Source organism: Balaenoptera acutorostrata, chromosome 21, assembly GCF_949987535.1.
Source record: "Balaenoptera acutorostrata chromosome 21, mBalAcu1.1, whole genome shotgun sequence".
Taxonomy (NCBI): domain Eukaryota; kingdom Metazoa; phylum Chordata; class Mammalia; order Artiodactyla; family Balaenopteridae; genus Balaenoptera; species Balaenoptera acutorostrata.
In genome coordinates, this window is record NC_080084.1 from 15,639,972 (window position 1) to 15,657,033 (window position 17,062).

General features: G+C 38.8%; 2 protein-coding genes across 5 annotated transcripts in view; one reads left to right on the forward strand and one right to left on the reverse strand.

Annotated features, from left to right (window-relative positions):
• RBPMS (RNA binding protein, mRNA processing factor) overlaps window positions 1–17,062 on the reverse strand; it is a 191,749-nt gene that overhangs the window by 87,225 nt on the left and 87,462 nt on the right. The window lies entirely within an intron of this gene.
• LOC102997292 (geranylgeranyl pyrophosphate synthase-like) lies at window positions 11,655–12,500 on the forward strand. Its single transcript, XM_057537488.1, is given in 2 exon segments — window positions 11,655–12,348; window positions 12,351–12,500. Coding segments are annotated over 2 exon segments (741 nt in total). The 5' UTR covers window positions 11,655–11,757.

Genomic DNA, 17,062 nt, shown 5'->3' on the forward strand with positions numbered 1-17,062 from the left:
TCTTGCCAAGTGACCAAACACTGAGGTCTCTTATTTATGACTTAAGTTTCTATTTAACTTTGACTTAACTAAAAATTCAACGTTCTTATTTTTAAAGTTTCTGGAATAGTTTCTGCTATTATAGATATACTTCATACAGCTGTTATTAAAAATAATTCACATACCATATAATTCCCCCTTTTGCATTAAATTTAATGATTTTTAGTACAGTCACAGAGTTGTGCAGCCATCACCACAATACATCTTTGGAACGTTTTCATCGCCCCAAAAGGAAACTGTACCCATTCTCATTTACTGCTCATTCCTCCCTCTCCCTCCTCACTTACTCCCCTCCCCCAACCACTAATCTACTTTCAGTCTCTGAGAAAGTACCTATTCATACTGGATATTTCCTACAAACGGAATCATACAACACGAGGTCTTTTGTCACACTGGTTTCTTTTAATCAGAATGTTTCCAAGGTTCATCCACTGTTTATTGCTGAATAATATTCTACTGTACAAACATTCCACATTGCGTTTATCCTTTCATCAGTTGGACACTGGGTTGTTGTCACTTTTTTGGCTGCTATGAACACTGTGTACACGTTTTTGTGTGGATATATGTTTTCAATTCTCTACGAGAAGAACTGCTGGAGCATATAGTAACTCTATGTTAACTTTTTTGAAGAACTGTGAAACTGTTTTCTGAAGCAGCTATACTATTTCAATCCGACTATCAATGTATGAGGATCGCAATTTTTTCACATCCTCACCAACGCCTGTTATTATTGCCTGTCTTTGTCTTCGCCATCCTAGTAGGTGTGAAGTGGTGTCTCAACGTGGCTTCGATGTCCATTTCTCTATGCTTGTTAAATTTGAAAACATTTTGTAAAGAGGATTAAGAATAAAAGCCTTCTATTTTCAAACAGCATTTTGGTCACAAGGAAAGGAAGTAACCTGGGGACCACAAATCATTCAACATGTAAAAGGGAATGAAGCTGAAAGAATTAACATTTACCTTTTAGAGTTAAAAAGAAGTTGGAAATATTAACTGTTCTCTGAAAATTATTGATAGACATGTCACTCCCATCAGAAACTCAGAGGAGGTAAATACATACTTCAGAGATATTCTGACGTCTCAGGGGACCAAAAAATATATTTACAGTTTTCTGAATACATTCAGCTTTCTCTTCTAAAGGCAGCATAAAACATTCAACAGAATTAGAAACAGACTCTACGCGAGGTATATGCAGAAGTTTCCCCAGGATTCTGAAAACAATTGTTACATTCAGTCAGAGCCTTAAAATGGCTCAATGACAGGCCAAATAGAAACACACACCTGGGTAACCTGTTACTATGGAGTGGATGGGGCTCATTCAGAGACAACAGTGTGGAGGGAAGTTAAGGGAAGAGCTGTATGTTATAAAGAGAAGATGATTGAAGAAAAGGAAATGGGGGGGGATCAATCCCACAATTTCAAAAATTTCTCCTAACTCAATACTGTTTCCGAAAATTAATGAGTAGAATTTTTCTACCATTTATAAACTGTCATTGTACTGCAAGTGGAAACTTGTGATGCCCAAACATTAAAAAAAAAAAAAAAAAAAAAATTGAATAAAAGCACAGAAGGGGGGAACTGGTGGCAAATTGGGTTAAGTTCTCTGATACTAAATATTGAGTACACAAAGCATGAAATTCACAGAATTTAGTATTACATTTTGGGGACCTCCTAACCTAGTAGTTTTCAACCACGGGTAGTGTTCCTCACTGCACCTGTCTCCCACCCCCACTATCCTGCACACTCCTTAAGGATATTTGGAAATGTATGAGAGCATTCAGTGGGCAGAAAATAATAAGGATGCTAAACTCCTACAATGGGCAGGATAGTCCCATGCAATATAAGAACTGCCTCATCCAAAGTCCCATACGCTCTCCAACATACATGAAGAAATGAACATGCAGAAAAGTCAAGTAATCTGCCTAAATTCCCAGTTAACTACTGGTAGAATAAAGATCGGAATTTAATTTTGATTCCTGTTGACTGTGTGCGTGTGTGTACATTACAGCTCTGTGAAGTTCCTTATATAACAAAGACGACATTATTTTCACATAATAATGGAGGTTGTTGTTCAGTTTCCACTGTGCTAAAATTTAGATAGACGTGAGTTCCAACAGAAAATGAACAAGTGAGGAGAAGAATCCATCAGGCGTAAACCATATTTCATGCTTTTCCTAAATAAGGGCATTGCTTGCAGAAACATCAGTACTGTTAATAAAACAGCTTGTGCTACTGGGTCATTGTCCATTGAGAAACTATCAGACCAATTACGCCTTGTTCTTTTTCTTAATCCAACTACCTCAGAGTGCTTGCCCTGGATTTACCTAGAATAATCTGATTTACTACTCACTCCTCCTCGCCTAAGCAGAGTCATTTGGAAAGAATGTGTCCCTCTCCATTGGTAACATATCTAGATCATACTTGAACAAAGAGACCCCTTTCCAAAGGGCTCTCTGGGCTTGTGTGGCTATGTAAGTTGGAGCTGGGCTATAAGGCCAGGTACAATTCCTGCTCCACTGACTAATTTAAAAGTCTTCCAACAAGTATTAGGTTTCTAGATGTCTTATAGCCCCTCGTTTTTAACCCCTTGAATTAAAAAGAAATCTGCAGAATTTTGTTTTTTTAAACCAGATGTTCCATAAAATACAATGAAACTATCTTGTTTGGAAATTTTTAGTGAAAGGAATATCCATGTCTAGCCTAAAATGTCTCCAGAGGCTTACCCTTGATTTGAAGCCTATGTAATTCCTCCTCCGATAATATTGTGGAACAAGCTCAGGTCTCTGAGTGTTATAATGGAATCAGCTTGGCCGTGATAGAGAAACTCATTCTCATTCCTCACTAGCCAACCTGAGCCTGGAATAAAAGAATTTTTATATTTCTTAGTGACTAGGCCACTTTTAAAATACACTTTATCCTTGGCTTCATTTTCATGTGAACAAACTGTAGAACTCAAATTCATACCCTCGCAACACTAAGCCACACTCTTAAGGTAAAACCTACAAAGTGGTTTCCGTTAGGACAGATCTGACCCAACAACAGAATGAGGGAAACTTTGTTTCTGACCACCCCACTCCCCTAATCCAGAAGAACTAGAAAAACAAAAAGAAAATGGTCTTGGTGGATCCCCTTCCAATTACTGGTGAAAGAAGCAAGAAACAGGTTCTCCAGAAGTACCATCAGTGGCAGTGAATTATAGTGACAATTATAAAGGAGATACCCCACTCAAGGACACAACCAATTTTGGGTAGAACCTCCCCCCAAAAAAGAGACTTAAAATGTGGCAATTGTGTGGGCATTCATATCTACCTCCACTACCGATCCTGGCTATGTTTATTTAACCTTTTTCTGTGCCTCAGTTTCCTCATCTGTAAACTGGGAATAACACGCCATACCTCATAGGGTTGATTGTAAGAAAAAATGGTTAGATTAATGCTGGCCTATGAAACACTCCTGTGGCCAGCTAAAGAGCTGTTCCTCCTAACATGGACTCACAGGGGTTTCTTCGCCTTCGGACTTTCTGGAAAGGTGCTTCTACCACTTGTAAAAGAGAAGGATGTGATTCATGCTCAACTATGAGATTTCCCCCAACTGCAGGAAGCGGGATACCTGAGCTGCTGTTTTGAGGAGATGGTGCTGTACAGGCTCAAAGAATTCTTTTATTCCACCTGGTTTCATTTCCCCCACAGGCAACGGATGTGTGTCCTGCTTCTCTTGCCCATTCCTATTGGTTCTCACAGTCTGAGTAGCTCTTGGGAGACTGGCTGGTAACTCCAGAGACGGGATCCACTATGGAGGAGAATTAGGGAAAAGTACCTAATTCGGAGCTATCTGGGTCTCCATATCTGGTGACTTGACCACTCACCGCAGCTAAATTTCTTTCTTTTCCACTAAAGCACACTTTTTGTTAGGCAGCCATTCCCTGTGTACATAACCATGCCCGGGAAGAACCTGCTTTGTATAGGACAACTATAAAGTCATGACAGGGCCTTTGAAGAAGCTATAAACTCAATCTTTAACATGTCAAGAGAATCAGAGTCAAACGGAGTTTATTTTCCCAAGGGTCGAGAGGGCATGATCGTTTGAACTTCTGCCACTACGTTCTCAAACTGTCCTGAAAAGGATGACTGAGAGAGCCGGGCCCTGGCGATGTTAGGAAGAGGATGTCTCCACTTCACGCAGAGTCAGTTACCCGTTAAAGCAGTATTTTACAGTGACACTTTGAAATAGATAATATTACATGGAAAGAAACATAGGCCAGAGTGCACATAGTATTCTTTCATTCAAGAATCCTGACGTTAACGTTTTTACCCTGAGGGCTCTGAAGGTAAACAGGGGGTCAACTGTTCTGGTAGGGACAAAGGCATCTCTCGGAATCCTTAACCCACAAATGCCAAATGTGACTTGTGCTGCCAGCAGTCTCTTTTATTGTCTAGTCCTCAAGCCTCTTTCTCTCCTACCTCATTGTTGGGACAGTGCGGTGTCCATAACCATGAGCATCTCCTGGGGTTAAAGGTAATAGCTGAATGACTGCCTTTTACTCCTGCTATCTGCTGAATGGAGGCACTCACAATGAAAGCTTAAAAGAAAGCAGATTCTAGGCAATGGTTTTCATTGAAGCGTTTGAGAAGATCTTGAGGTGATACGGGGCAAACCTACAGGCAAACTTTTGATGGTCCACATCTGCTTAATGTTGGTCTGTGACATCTAGTCTGATGTCTGTTGCCCCACCGAACACCAGAGGAACCTCAGAATTTTGAGGTTAACTTGTTGGAGAAATCAACAAAGAGGTTCTGCCTCAACCAAGTACTTCCCTGTACTTGTCCACAACCTTATGGATGGCTGTCACAGCAAAAATTTCAGGGATTAAAGAGACAGCCTAAAGAAATGTAAGGGATAAACCATGTTGTGCCAGCGTAAATGATTTCGAGGGTATGTAGTTCGTCTCTGTAAAGCCCAGGTTGTGAGCTTAAATCAGCAAGTGTGGCACTGAAGAAAAAAGAAAACTAAACAATAAAACTAACAAAAGAAATCACACCCTATTCCTAGCCATAGTCTATATTTCTACACCAGCCAGTCTAGAAAATATACACAGTTGATCACATAGTATATTTGATGAAAAAGCAAGGGTGTTTATGTTCAAATTCCTATCAATTACAACTATTAAAAAAAAAAAAAAAGCTTAAATCTCTTTTCCTAGTGATGGCCACACGTGTCGATACAGCTTGCGCAAATCACAAAACCCAGAATTAAACTGGGAAAGGATGTGTCTCTAAATGCTTACTAAATCCACATCCAATGTATCATTAATAGATGACTTAGTCCTTTAAAGGTAAAAAGGTTACTGGTGTTGAGACCAGAGTTTAGTGGAGGTGTTAGCTCTTCAAGGCAAAGAATAATCATACTAAATACACACTAATTTTCTAATTAATGAAAAGAAGGAAACCAGCCTGCTTCTGCACCTAACACGTATTAGGTGCATGCCAGGAAAAATAAGACAGTGGATATATGTGTGTTTGTGTGTTATTAAAGTACTTTCTGAACTCTGAGATACCCTGAATGATTAACACTGTGCAAAGTAAACAGTCTCAGAATTATAACAACCAACTATTTCTGTGCCTACGTAGAAAGGCATATGAAGAATAAGTCCTACTTGTGAGGTAGGCAGGCAAAGAGAATGTATTTAACACGCTGTTCTTTCAGGTTCACCTAAAGTGTGTGTTAGGTCATTTGAGCACCCACCATAACTTTCTGTATATGCTTTAAGGATCATTCTGCAAAGTTTACTTTGAGTCTTTATTAGTGGCTGGTGTAGGAGAAAAAAGGAGGGAAGAGGGGAGAACAGTGCTGATATAAACAAACCCTATAACTGAAAAAAGACAGTTGCCTAAACGTTCCAAAATCATTTTGAAAAGACTTCCATTTAAAGATCAGACACAGCGCTTCCCTGGTGGCGCAGTGGTTAAGAATCCACCTGCTAATTAATGCAGGGGACACGGGTTCAAGCCCTGGTCCAGGAAGATCCCACATGCCCTGAAGCGACTAAGCCCGTGCGCCACAACTACTGAACCCGCGCGCCTAGAGCCCGTGAGCCGAAACAAGAGAAGCCACTGCAATGAGAAGCCCATGCAACACAACGAAGAGTAGCCCCTGCTCGCTGCAACTAGAGAAAGCCTGTGCAGCTACGAAGACCCAACGCAGCCAAAAAAAAAAAAAAAAAAAGAACAAAAAAACAGACACATCCCACAACAGGCCCCAGGTATATTTTTACAGCCCTGTTTCTGCTTTCCAGTTTGTCAGCAGTGAACATCCCTCATCCCAATAGGATCCAGAGGACTCTCCCACTCTGCGTGTGTATAACCATATTTAGGGTAATCTTAAAGTTAAATACTGAGAGGAGGCGAAACATGTACATCCTAGTTATTGATTTTTAAGCTACACATCAGAATAATGACAAGTCTTTAGAGAGAAGAGGTTTCATTATATTTAAAGGTTAAAAGTATTTTAAAAAGTCAATGATGTTATATCCTCAACTTTACTGAGGATAAAAATGAGTGCCGGGCTTCCCTGGTGGCGCAGTGGTTGAGAATCTGCCTGCCAATGCAGGGGACACGGGTTCGAGCCCTGGTCTGGGAAGATCCCACATGCCATGGAGCGGCTAGGCCCGTAAGCCACAACTACTGAGCCTGCACGTCTGGAGCCTGTGCTCCGCAACAAGAGAGGCCGCGATAATGAGAGGCCCGCGCACCACGATGAAGAGAGGCCCCCGCTTGCCACAACTAGAGAAAGCCCTCGCACAGAAACGAAGACCCAACACAGCCATAAATAAATAAAAAAAAAAAGAAAAAGAAAAGAAAAAAAAAAGAGTGCCATCTTTACCAATAAGTTACTTATTTGGTCCTCAAAGTCACTTATTAACACCACTATAGATAAATCGATCCGTGGGTGGGAAATCTGTTCTCCGATGAATACAGCAAAAATACAGAAATTTAAAAAGGACGGTAGCATTTGCTCCTTAAACCTGTTTTATAAAAAAACTCTTGCTTAGACCATCAAATGGCTTGTAAGCTCTTTCCAACCAAGAATCTGGGGCTTAAGCAAGAGTTGGTTGAAAAGAATGTAAACAGTGAAGTCCAAACTTCGGAAGTTCACTGCAAAGTACTTCCTGTGCTGCACAGGGATCCAAAATAAAGCGTCAAAACAGATCTCGCCTCCGAGCAACTTTAATCCGCATTCTTCCCCCGCTTTAATGCAACAACTCAAGGCCACTTACTGGTTATCTGACAAGGCAAAGGCTGAATTTCTCCCTCTCTAAAAGGCTGCCTAGACAAAAAAACTTTAAAGAATCTCACTGGCTGTTAAATAAATTAGTTTATACGGAATTGATGTGGGGTTCTTTGGTTTGCAATAGATTCAACTGGAACCGGAAATGGAGAAAGACATGCATGGTTCGCTTAATAGGATAAAAGGGAGATGAGAATGTGCTTGTTGGGCTCACAATATTTTGAAGACTTGAGAACATTAAGGACAACACTGTTACTCTGTTTCCCTAAAAAACTCCAAGGAAGGACTGATGAATCAACTTCATTAATCATACTATAATACAAATCGATGTATAAAAGTACTCTGAACCCAGGAGAATTTGGGATTCCACAGAAATTATTTTTAAATCAGTCTGTAGAAAAGGGGACCTAAGGAATTAAAACCATTTCCTTGTGTAAGTCATCATCACCATCAATTATCAGAATTTTTACCATTTACTGAGTTCTAGTGGCTTTAAAAATACCTATCTCATTTAATTTGATCCTCTCACCTTTTGAGATAGGTACTGTCAGAGTCTTAACGGGAGAAAACAACTTTGGATTAGTAAGTGGCAAAATCTGGATTTGAGCCAGGTCAGTCTGACTGACACCTTTATTTATTACACTGCCTTTGACCAGAAAGCCCCTCAGACATGATAAGTGGTTACCAAAAAGACACACTTTCCTTGCCCTCCTCTCAGCTGCAATTTAGAGATTCAGTACCTTTTCACAGGTATACATTTAATGTTATGCACAAATACAAAAAACCACCCTAATAAATCAAATACACACCACACTTTTAATATCAGTGAATTAGAATTCATTCTTAGGGTTGTGTTAAGTACGTTTTTAGAATTTGGTGAAAGGGCCCACAGATAAACCAAGAAGACAGAGTGGAGGTTGGCAAAAATCAACATCTTACCGTGTACTTTTCTAAGCCTATATAAAAGACTTTCCATTTCTCCTTTATTCAGCACTCTAAGATGTGTAAAACAGGCAGATTCTCTTTCATAATGTGGCTGTTTGCTTTTTTCATTGAGGTGTATCTATGACCTGTAACTGTGAACAGTCTTTTTCCACCTTCTATTCAATTTTCCTTTATTTGCACATTACATTGGCCTTCTAAATGAACACCAAAATTCTATGAAAAATTACAGTGTAACAATCCCATTTACCGTCGCATCAAAAAAGAAAAAAATACCTCGGAATAAACCTACCTAAAGAGGCAAAAGACTTGTACTCAGAAAACTGTAAGATACTAGTGAAAGAAATCAAAGATGACACAAAAAGATGGAGAGATATACCATGTTCTTGGATTGGAAGAATCAATATTGTCAAAATGACCATAGCACCCAAGGCACTCTACAGATTCAATGCAATCCCTATCAAATTACCAATAGCATTTTCCACAAAATTAGAACAAAAAATTGTACAATTTGTATGGAAACACAAAAGACCCTGAATAGCCAAAGCAATCTTAAGACAGAAAAATGGAGCTGGAGGAATCAGGCTCCCTGACTTCAGACTATACTACAAAGCTGCAGTAGTCAAAACAGTATGGGGCTGGCACAAAAATAGAAATATAGATCAATGGCACAGGATAGAAAGTCCAGAGATCAACCCATGCACCTATGGTCACCTAATCTATGACAAAGAAGGCAAGAATATACAATGGAGAAAAGACAGTCTCTTCAATAAGTGGTGCTGGGAAAACTGGACAGCTACACGTAAATGAATGAAATTAGAACATTCTCTGACACCACACACAAAAATAAACTCAAGGGCTTCCCTGGTGGCGCAGTGGTTGAGAATCTGCCTGCTAATGCAGGGGACACGGGTTCGCGCCCTGGTCTGGGAAGATCCCACATGCCGCGGAGCAACTAGACCCGTGAGCCACAACTACTGAGCCTGCGCGTCTGGAGCCTGTGCTCCGCAACAAGAGAGGCCACGATAGTGAGAGGCCCGCGCACCGCGATGAAGAGTGGCCCCCGCTTGCCGCAACTAGAGAAAGCCCTAGCACAGAAACGAAGACCCAACATAGCAGTCAAGCAATCAATCAATCAATAAATTAAAACTTTAAAAAAATAAATAAATAAATAAAAAATAAACTCAAAATGGATTAAAGACCTAAATATAAGACCAATACTATAAAATTCTTAGAGGAAAACATAGGCAGAACATTCTCTGACATAAACTGCAGCAAGGTCTTTTTTGATCCACCTCCTGGAGTAATGAAAATAAAAACAAAAATAAACAAATGAGACCTAATGAAACTTAAAAGCTTTTGCACAGCAAAGGAAACCATAAACAAAAGGATAATACAACCCACAGAATGGGAGAAAATATTTGCAAACGAAGCAACCAACAAGGGATTAACCTCCAAAATATACAAAGAGCTCATGCAGCTCAATATCAAAAAAACAAACACCCGATCAAAAAATGGGCGGAAGATCTAAATAGATATTTCTCCAAAGAAGACATACTGATGGCCAAGAGGCACATGAAAAGATGCTCAACATCGCTAAGAATTAAAGAAATGAAAAACAAAACTACAATGAGGTATCACCTCACACCGGTCACACGGCCATCATCAAAAAAGTCTACAAACAATAAATGCAGGAGAGGGTGTGGAGAAAAGGGAACCCTCCTACACTGTTGGTGGGAATGTACATTAGTACCAGCCACTATGGAGAACAGTATGGAGGTTCCTTAAAAAACTAAAAATAGAGCTACCATATGATCCAGCAATCCCACTCCTGGGCATATATCTGAAGAAAACCATAATTTGAAAAGATACACGTACCCCAATGTTCACTACAGCACTATTTATAATACCCAAGACGAGGAGGCGACCTAAATATCCAGCAATGGAGGAGTGGATAAAGAAGATGTGGTACATACAGACAATGGAATATTACTCGGCCATTAAAAAGAATGAAATAATGCTGTTTGCAGCGACATGGATGGAACTAGAGATGGTCATACTGAGTAAAGTAAGTCAGACAAAGACAAATATCATTTGATATCGCTTATATGTGGAATCTTAAAAAATGGTACAAATGAACCTTTTTAGAAAACAGAAAGAGAGTCACAGATGTAGAGAACAAAGCTATAGTTACCAGGGGGGAGGGGGGAGGGATAAATTGGGAGATTGGGATTCACATGTACACACTACTATATATAAAATAGATAACTAATAAGGACCTACTGTACAGCACAGGAATCTCTACTCAATACTCTGTAATGGCCTATATGGGAAAAGAATCAAAAAAAGAGTGGATATATGTATATGTATAACTGACTCACTTTGCTTTACAGCAGAAACTAACACAACATTGTAAATCAACTATACTCCAATAAAAATTTAAAAATTATACTATAATAATGTGTGAATTCTAATTTTTATTCCTACTTTTGAAAGTGCAGAAACAGTTTTATACTTTGCCTGTTTTTGCTCCTTTGTTATAAACTTTCTGCTTGAGTGAGTGAATTCTTTTCCATCTAAACTTATTTTCATTTCCCATAATACATTTCTAACTTTACTCTTTAAATTCTGTGTATTTATTCATCCATTCACTTTTGAGTGATATCTTGTGTCAGGCAAATAAAGAATAAAATAGATTAAAATGGTTTACACTAGGAATTTTCTACCCAACTGTATTTTCCAGGGAAATTATCTGGATCTTTTAATTTTAAAACATTAATCTTTAGGGACTTCCCTGGTGGTCCAGTGGGTAAGACTCCATGCTCCCAATGCAGGGGGCCCAGGTTTGATCCCCTGTCAGGGAACCAGATCCTGCATGCCACAACTAAAGATCCCATGTGCTGCAACGAAGACCCGGTGCAGCCAAATAACTAAATAAATAATTTTAAAAATAACTTGCCCACTATGGCTAGAAAACAAAAACTTACAGCCTTTTATGCAATGTCAGGGTTACTCAAGGTACCCCTTAATTTTTTCAAATTGTTTTCTGCTGAAATTTATCACTACATTTTTAGAAGAGAAATTCTAGTCTTAAAAATATAGTTCATGGGATGGCGCATTTTCTTGCACCGAGTAATGCGCTGTTGCTGCCAAGTGAGGAGGGCGGAGAGTTCTATGGTGAAGTGAGGGGAGGGATTCATGCAGGCGTCCGGGGGAGGTTTGTTCTGAACTATAAGGTGGGAAGTTGATGCTGGGTACTGCTACTCCCGGATCCCCAGCATGAAAGTTGTGATATCATCCTCGAACCACCAGCTTTGAAATTAAAAAACAACGGAGAAGACTCAAGAAACAGCCCAAAGAATTCTTCTAGAACCTTACAAGCACTTACTTCAGTTACCAGGTAAACAAGTGAAAACCAAACTTTCACAGGCGTTTAATCATTGGCTAAAAGTTCCAGAAGACAAGCTACAGATTATCACTGAAGTGACGGAAATGTTGCATAATGCCAGTTTACTCATCGATGATATTGAAGACAACTCAAAACTCCGACGTGGCTTTCCAGTGGCACACAGCATCTATGGAATTCCATCTGCCATCAATTCTGCCAATTATGTATATTTTCTTGGCTTAGCGAAAGTCTTAACCCTTGATCACCCAGATGCAGTAAAGCTTTTTACCCACCAGGTTTTAGAACTCCATCAGGGACAAGGCCTAGATATCTATTGGAGGGATAATTACACTTCTCCCACTGAAGAAGAATGTAAAGCAACGGTGCTGCAAAAGACAGGTGGACCATTTGGATTAGCACTAGGTCTCATGCAGTTGTTCTCTGATTACAAAGAAGACTTAAAGCCACTACTGAATACACTTGGGCTCTTTTTCCAAATCAGGGATGATTATGCTAATCTACACTCCAAAGAATATAGTGAAAATAAAAGCTTTTGTGAAGATCTAACAGAGGGAAAGTTCTCATTCCCTACTATTCATGCTATTTGCTCGAGGCTTGAAAGCACCCAGGTGCACAATATTTTGCGCCAGAGAACCGAAAACGTAGATCTTTAAAAATACTGTGCACATTATCTTTCTCTGAGAACGTAGGTTCTTTTGAGTACACTCGGAATACTCTTAAAGAGCTTGAATCTAAAGCCTATAAACAAACTGATGCATGTGGTGGGAACCCTGAGCTAGCAGCTCTAGTAAAACACTTAAGTAAAATGTTCAAAGAGAATGAATAATATTAAGCCATTCTGGATTAGGCCTGATAGGTTAGTTGACTTTTTTTTTTTTTTTTTTTTTGGTCTTTTAGCCTATAACCTTTTTTAAAATTTGGACCAAGCTGTTAGTCTCCAAAAACTGAGTGACAGTGGTGATGTGAGTGAGGTTGTTTCAATGTAGAATCCCTGTGCACAGATAATCATCATAGTACCAAGTTGAAGGAATCAAAAGGAGCCACGTTTAAATAAGTCTAATTTGAAGGTCAGAATGTGCTGTGGTGGGACGTTGTGGCCAACTCTGCCATGCTTGTTCTGTTGATTCTGTCAATAAAGAAGACTTCAGCTTCGGCGGCGGGTGGGGGTGGGATATATATATATATATATATATATAGAGAGAGAGAGAGAGAGAGAGAGAGTGTTCATGGTTTATTTTTATAAATATTAGCCTTTTTAGACAGATTTTATTATTTTTAAGATTCTAGACTAGCCTAATGTTCACTAGAATTCTGTTTTATTTCTTATCCTCCTATTCCCATGTTTATAATGCATGAGATATATTTTCCATATCCTAGAAGGATTTACTCTATTTCCTTGCCTCTTCTTATTTTTACGTACAAAAAAAATCCTTGACTATTTGTGGTTCTCTCATTTTAAAAAATGTTTCCATGTAATAAGTATTAAAGTCTACTGAAACAGCAAGAAAAGTTTGCATTTAATTATAAAGAAAGAAATGCTGTATATATGTGGAAGGAAATAAGAGTAGAATAATTAACAAATGCCCTGTCAAGATAACCTATTCCACTTTAAGGGGGTTAAGTCCTACCCTACTCCCCAAGGCTTTAAAATGTTCTAATGCATTCTAATTAGAGTAAGACAAAGGGTTTCAGCTTTGTGGACCAATAGTTCAAATCTGTGTAGATAATCAGAAACATAAAAGCCAATGCTGAAGGGAGATCCATAGCCACTTGTCATTATGATGGTTTGATCATTCACTAAGGAGTAAAAGAGTAATTTTACAACAAAGACAGTGACTTAAGGCACCAAAATGTGCTGCGCTGCAGAACAATCAGTAATATACATGGCCTAGGGAGTCAAGATCTTTGGTTCTAAAACTAGCTTGGCTTCCTTATGGAAAGGAATCCTAGCAAATAACTCATTCTTTGCACTTCAGGTTCCATGAACACTAACTGTATTTTCTACTTTCATTTACAACAGGGGCAAATACCTTCTCAGCATTTCGAAATGCCTGAAGAACCATGGAGTAAGGGCAAGCTCAATACAAGATAGCATTTTAAAAAGAGAGTCTAGATAAGTTTAAACAAGTAGATCCTTGAAGAAAGGCCACAATGCAAAGTCTGAGGGCAGTTTCACACAGCCATGTAGTATCTGATGAACTATTTTACCTAGGGAAAAGCTGGGCAAACTTGAGATCTCCACATATACTTGTCATTAGAATACAGACCGGTTTATGTGTGAGAACCTGTGGTTCTTCCTGCCAATTTCCTTGGGGAAAGGACGATGCTAACACTTCCAGATCCTTTTCCTTCTTCAAACTTCCTTAGGATTTCTTTCACCAGCATTTTATTTCCTACTTTCCTATGTGAATGCTTAATAGAGCTAAATAACCTACTTTTCTTCAGGCAAAGACTCTAATTGGGAATTCAGCAAATTCCTCACATTCACCTTCATTTGCTCTTTCAGAACCACTTTTAATTTATGTGCTGCACCATCCTAGAGAGATTTTATAACAACCCCAAGTTGCAAGAAAGAGCAGAGCACAGCACTCCCTCCCCTGCAAAAAAAGGGGCTATTTCAAAGTTCTTGGAGGGGGGCTAGCCGGATTTAAGCTGTTTGTCAAGCCCCAAAGTGCACAAAGTCGTTGAGAAAAAGAGGAGAGTCCATCAACCCTGCATTATGGGGGCTCTAGACTGACACAGGCACAGTCCCCAACCCAGTGACATTAAATGGCTGCTTTAAAACTGCAAGTCAAGAGTAAGCAGTTATAAACAGATTTAACAGATAAACACTAGATCAGACTCATGATCTCATCTGGCAGCCCTGCATATTTCCCATCCAAAAGTCCCAGCTGGGATCACAGTAATTGGGTCTCTTCAACCACTTTGAGCTAAGAGAAATTTAGGGAGAAATTTTTAAAACTGATAAGAAACATATTGACATGGTGCCTGGTGAACAGGGAGCTGAGACAAGCCATCTGGATGCTTGTGTATGTGAAAAGTTTTGTTTAGTGGAAATAATTCATCTAACCCGCAAGCTGTACAAATATTACAATAAAAAGTCCTGACTTGCACAAACTGTCAGAAGAACCTGTGCTACAGGAACCAGAGACTGTAGTCCAGACTTCTGTTTCTGTGTGGCCAATACCTGTTTCTCGAGTACCCTGGTATTCCTCTGTACTCAAGAGTTTGTACCAGGACTTTATGGCTACATCTTTTCACTGAGAAAGTATATTCACGGTATGGGTTCACATTTAGAACATTTGCAAGCGTTTTTGCTTGGTGATTTCCCTTTAACGCTCTTGGAAGTAATACCCTTATTTCACAGATGAGAAACCTGGTATAGGAATAATAAATTTATTATATACAAGTGTTTTAAAACTCAGTAGTTGGAGAGCTCAAGCTATTCAACAAAACAAATTATGCACAAGGCTGAATCATTGAGATATAAATAACTACAGTGTTTACTTCAATGCCAGGAATTTATGGAGATGGAGAAAACTACATTTTTCTGATTATGTCAGTTTTTTCAACACTACCAAGTACCTTTTCAGCATGCTTTCTTACAAACTAAAGATTTTTTAAAAAATTCTTTTTACCTCACACTATTGAATAAATTTCCTCAGTAACCAAGAAATAATTTATTACTATATATCCTCAAGACCTCTTCATTTTCTTCTTATTAAGATGACTGCCATCTTTTTCCTCTTCAAAACCAAACTGCTTTTTTCTCTTTAATTCAAAGTCTATTCAGACCTTAAGAAAACACCTTTCCTTCATGCCTGGCATAAAGTATAAGAGAGAATACAAAGCCCAAGTCTTATCTTATTAAATCAATCATCCAAGGGTTGGGTTTTTCCCTCCTTTCTTTTATGAACAGGTAAACTATTTAAAGGTAACACAATTCTATTACATAGAACTGCCATCACAGAAAAGAAATGTTACTAATCCCCATTAAAAGAAACAATATTTTAAGTCATATGGGGTTTCAAGAGAAATCAAATCTACTACTGAAATTAGTCAAAAAGTATTCATCAAGAAACCAATGACCACTTCACACCTAGTAGGATTGCTATAATTTAAAACAACAAGTATTAGTGAACACAGGGAAAACTGGAATTCCCATACATTGCTGGTGGGAATGTAAAATGGTACAGCCAATATGGAAAAGTTTGGAGGCTCCTCAGAAAGCTAAAAACATAAATACCATATGACTTAGCAATTCCATTCCTAGCTTTATGCCCAAAGGAATTGAAAACCAGGGACTCACGCATATTTGTACACCAGTGTTCACTGAAGCATTATTCTCAACGGCCAAAAGGTGGAAACAACCCAAGTGTCCACCAATAGACGAATAGATGAACAAAATGTGGAATATCCATACAATGGAATATTATTCAGCCATAAAAAGGAATGATGTTTTTATATCTGCTACAACATGGATTAATCATGAAAACATCATGCTAAGTGAAAGAAGCCAGACACAAAAGGACAAATATTTCAATAGCTAAAATAGGCAAATTAATAGAGAGAGAATATAGATTAGAGGTTACCAGGGGCTAGAGGAAAGGAGCAATAGGGAGGTATTGCTTAATGGTTACAAAGTTTCTGTTTGGGATGATGAAAAAATAGAAATAGACAGTGGGGATGGTTGCACAACATGGTAAATGTATTAATGCCACTGAACTGTACGCTTAAAAAAATCATTAAAATGTCAAATTGTTATATATATTTTATATACTCAAAAATAGCAACATACCCAAAATCATTGAATTAAATACCTTAAATGGGTGAGTTATAGCTCAATAAAGCTACTTATAAAAGAACCCAATAGACTTGAGGGTGCCGTGATAATTGGAGATCACTAACATCAGTGAGTCTGGATTGAGAGTAAAGCAAATTATTGTGACAGCCTAAGCAATGTTTAGTTGTGAAGGCAAACTGTAGTAATGCACAGTTTGCAGCAGACTTCTTTAGTTCTGATAAATTTATAATAACGCCTATGATAAAACCTAGGCCAATCACAACTATTTAAAATTAGGGGAGGAGGGCTATCAATCAAAATGGCCCATATACTCAACAGGCCACACATAACCTTTTTAAATACTTTACATGAGTGAATCTCAAACACCAACGTAAGACAAAGCCTGTCATGGAAGTGTACACAAGCAGGAAGCACATCAGGCCTGCAGATCTCATGTGTTAACTACAGTCATTCTTACTTATGAAAACACGATTTCAGCTACACAACAATGGCAACACTGGGGTTTTCATAGTTGGCAGGAAGAGCCAGAGATGGTTTATTCCCACCTCTGCTCAGGGCCCTTACTGCCAGGCCTGCCTTGCTTC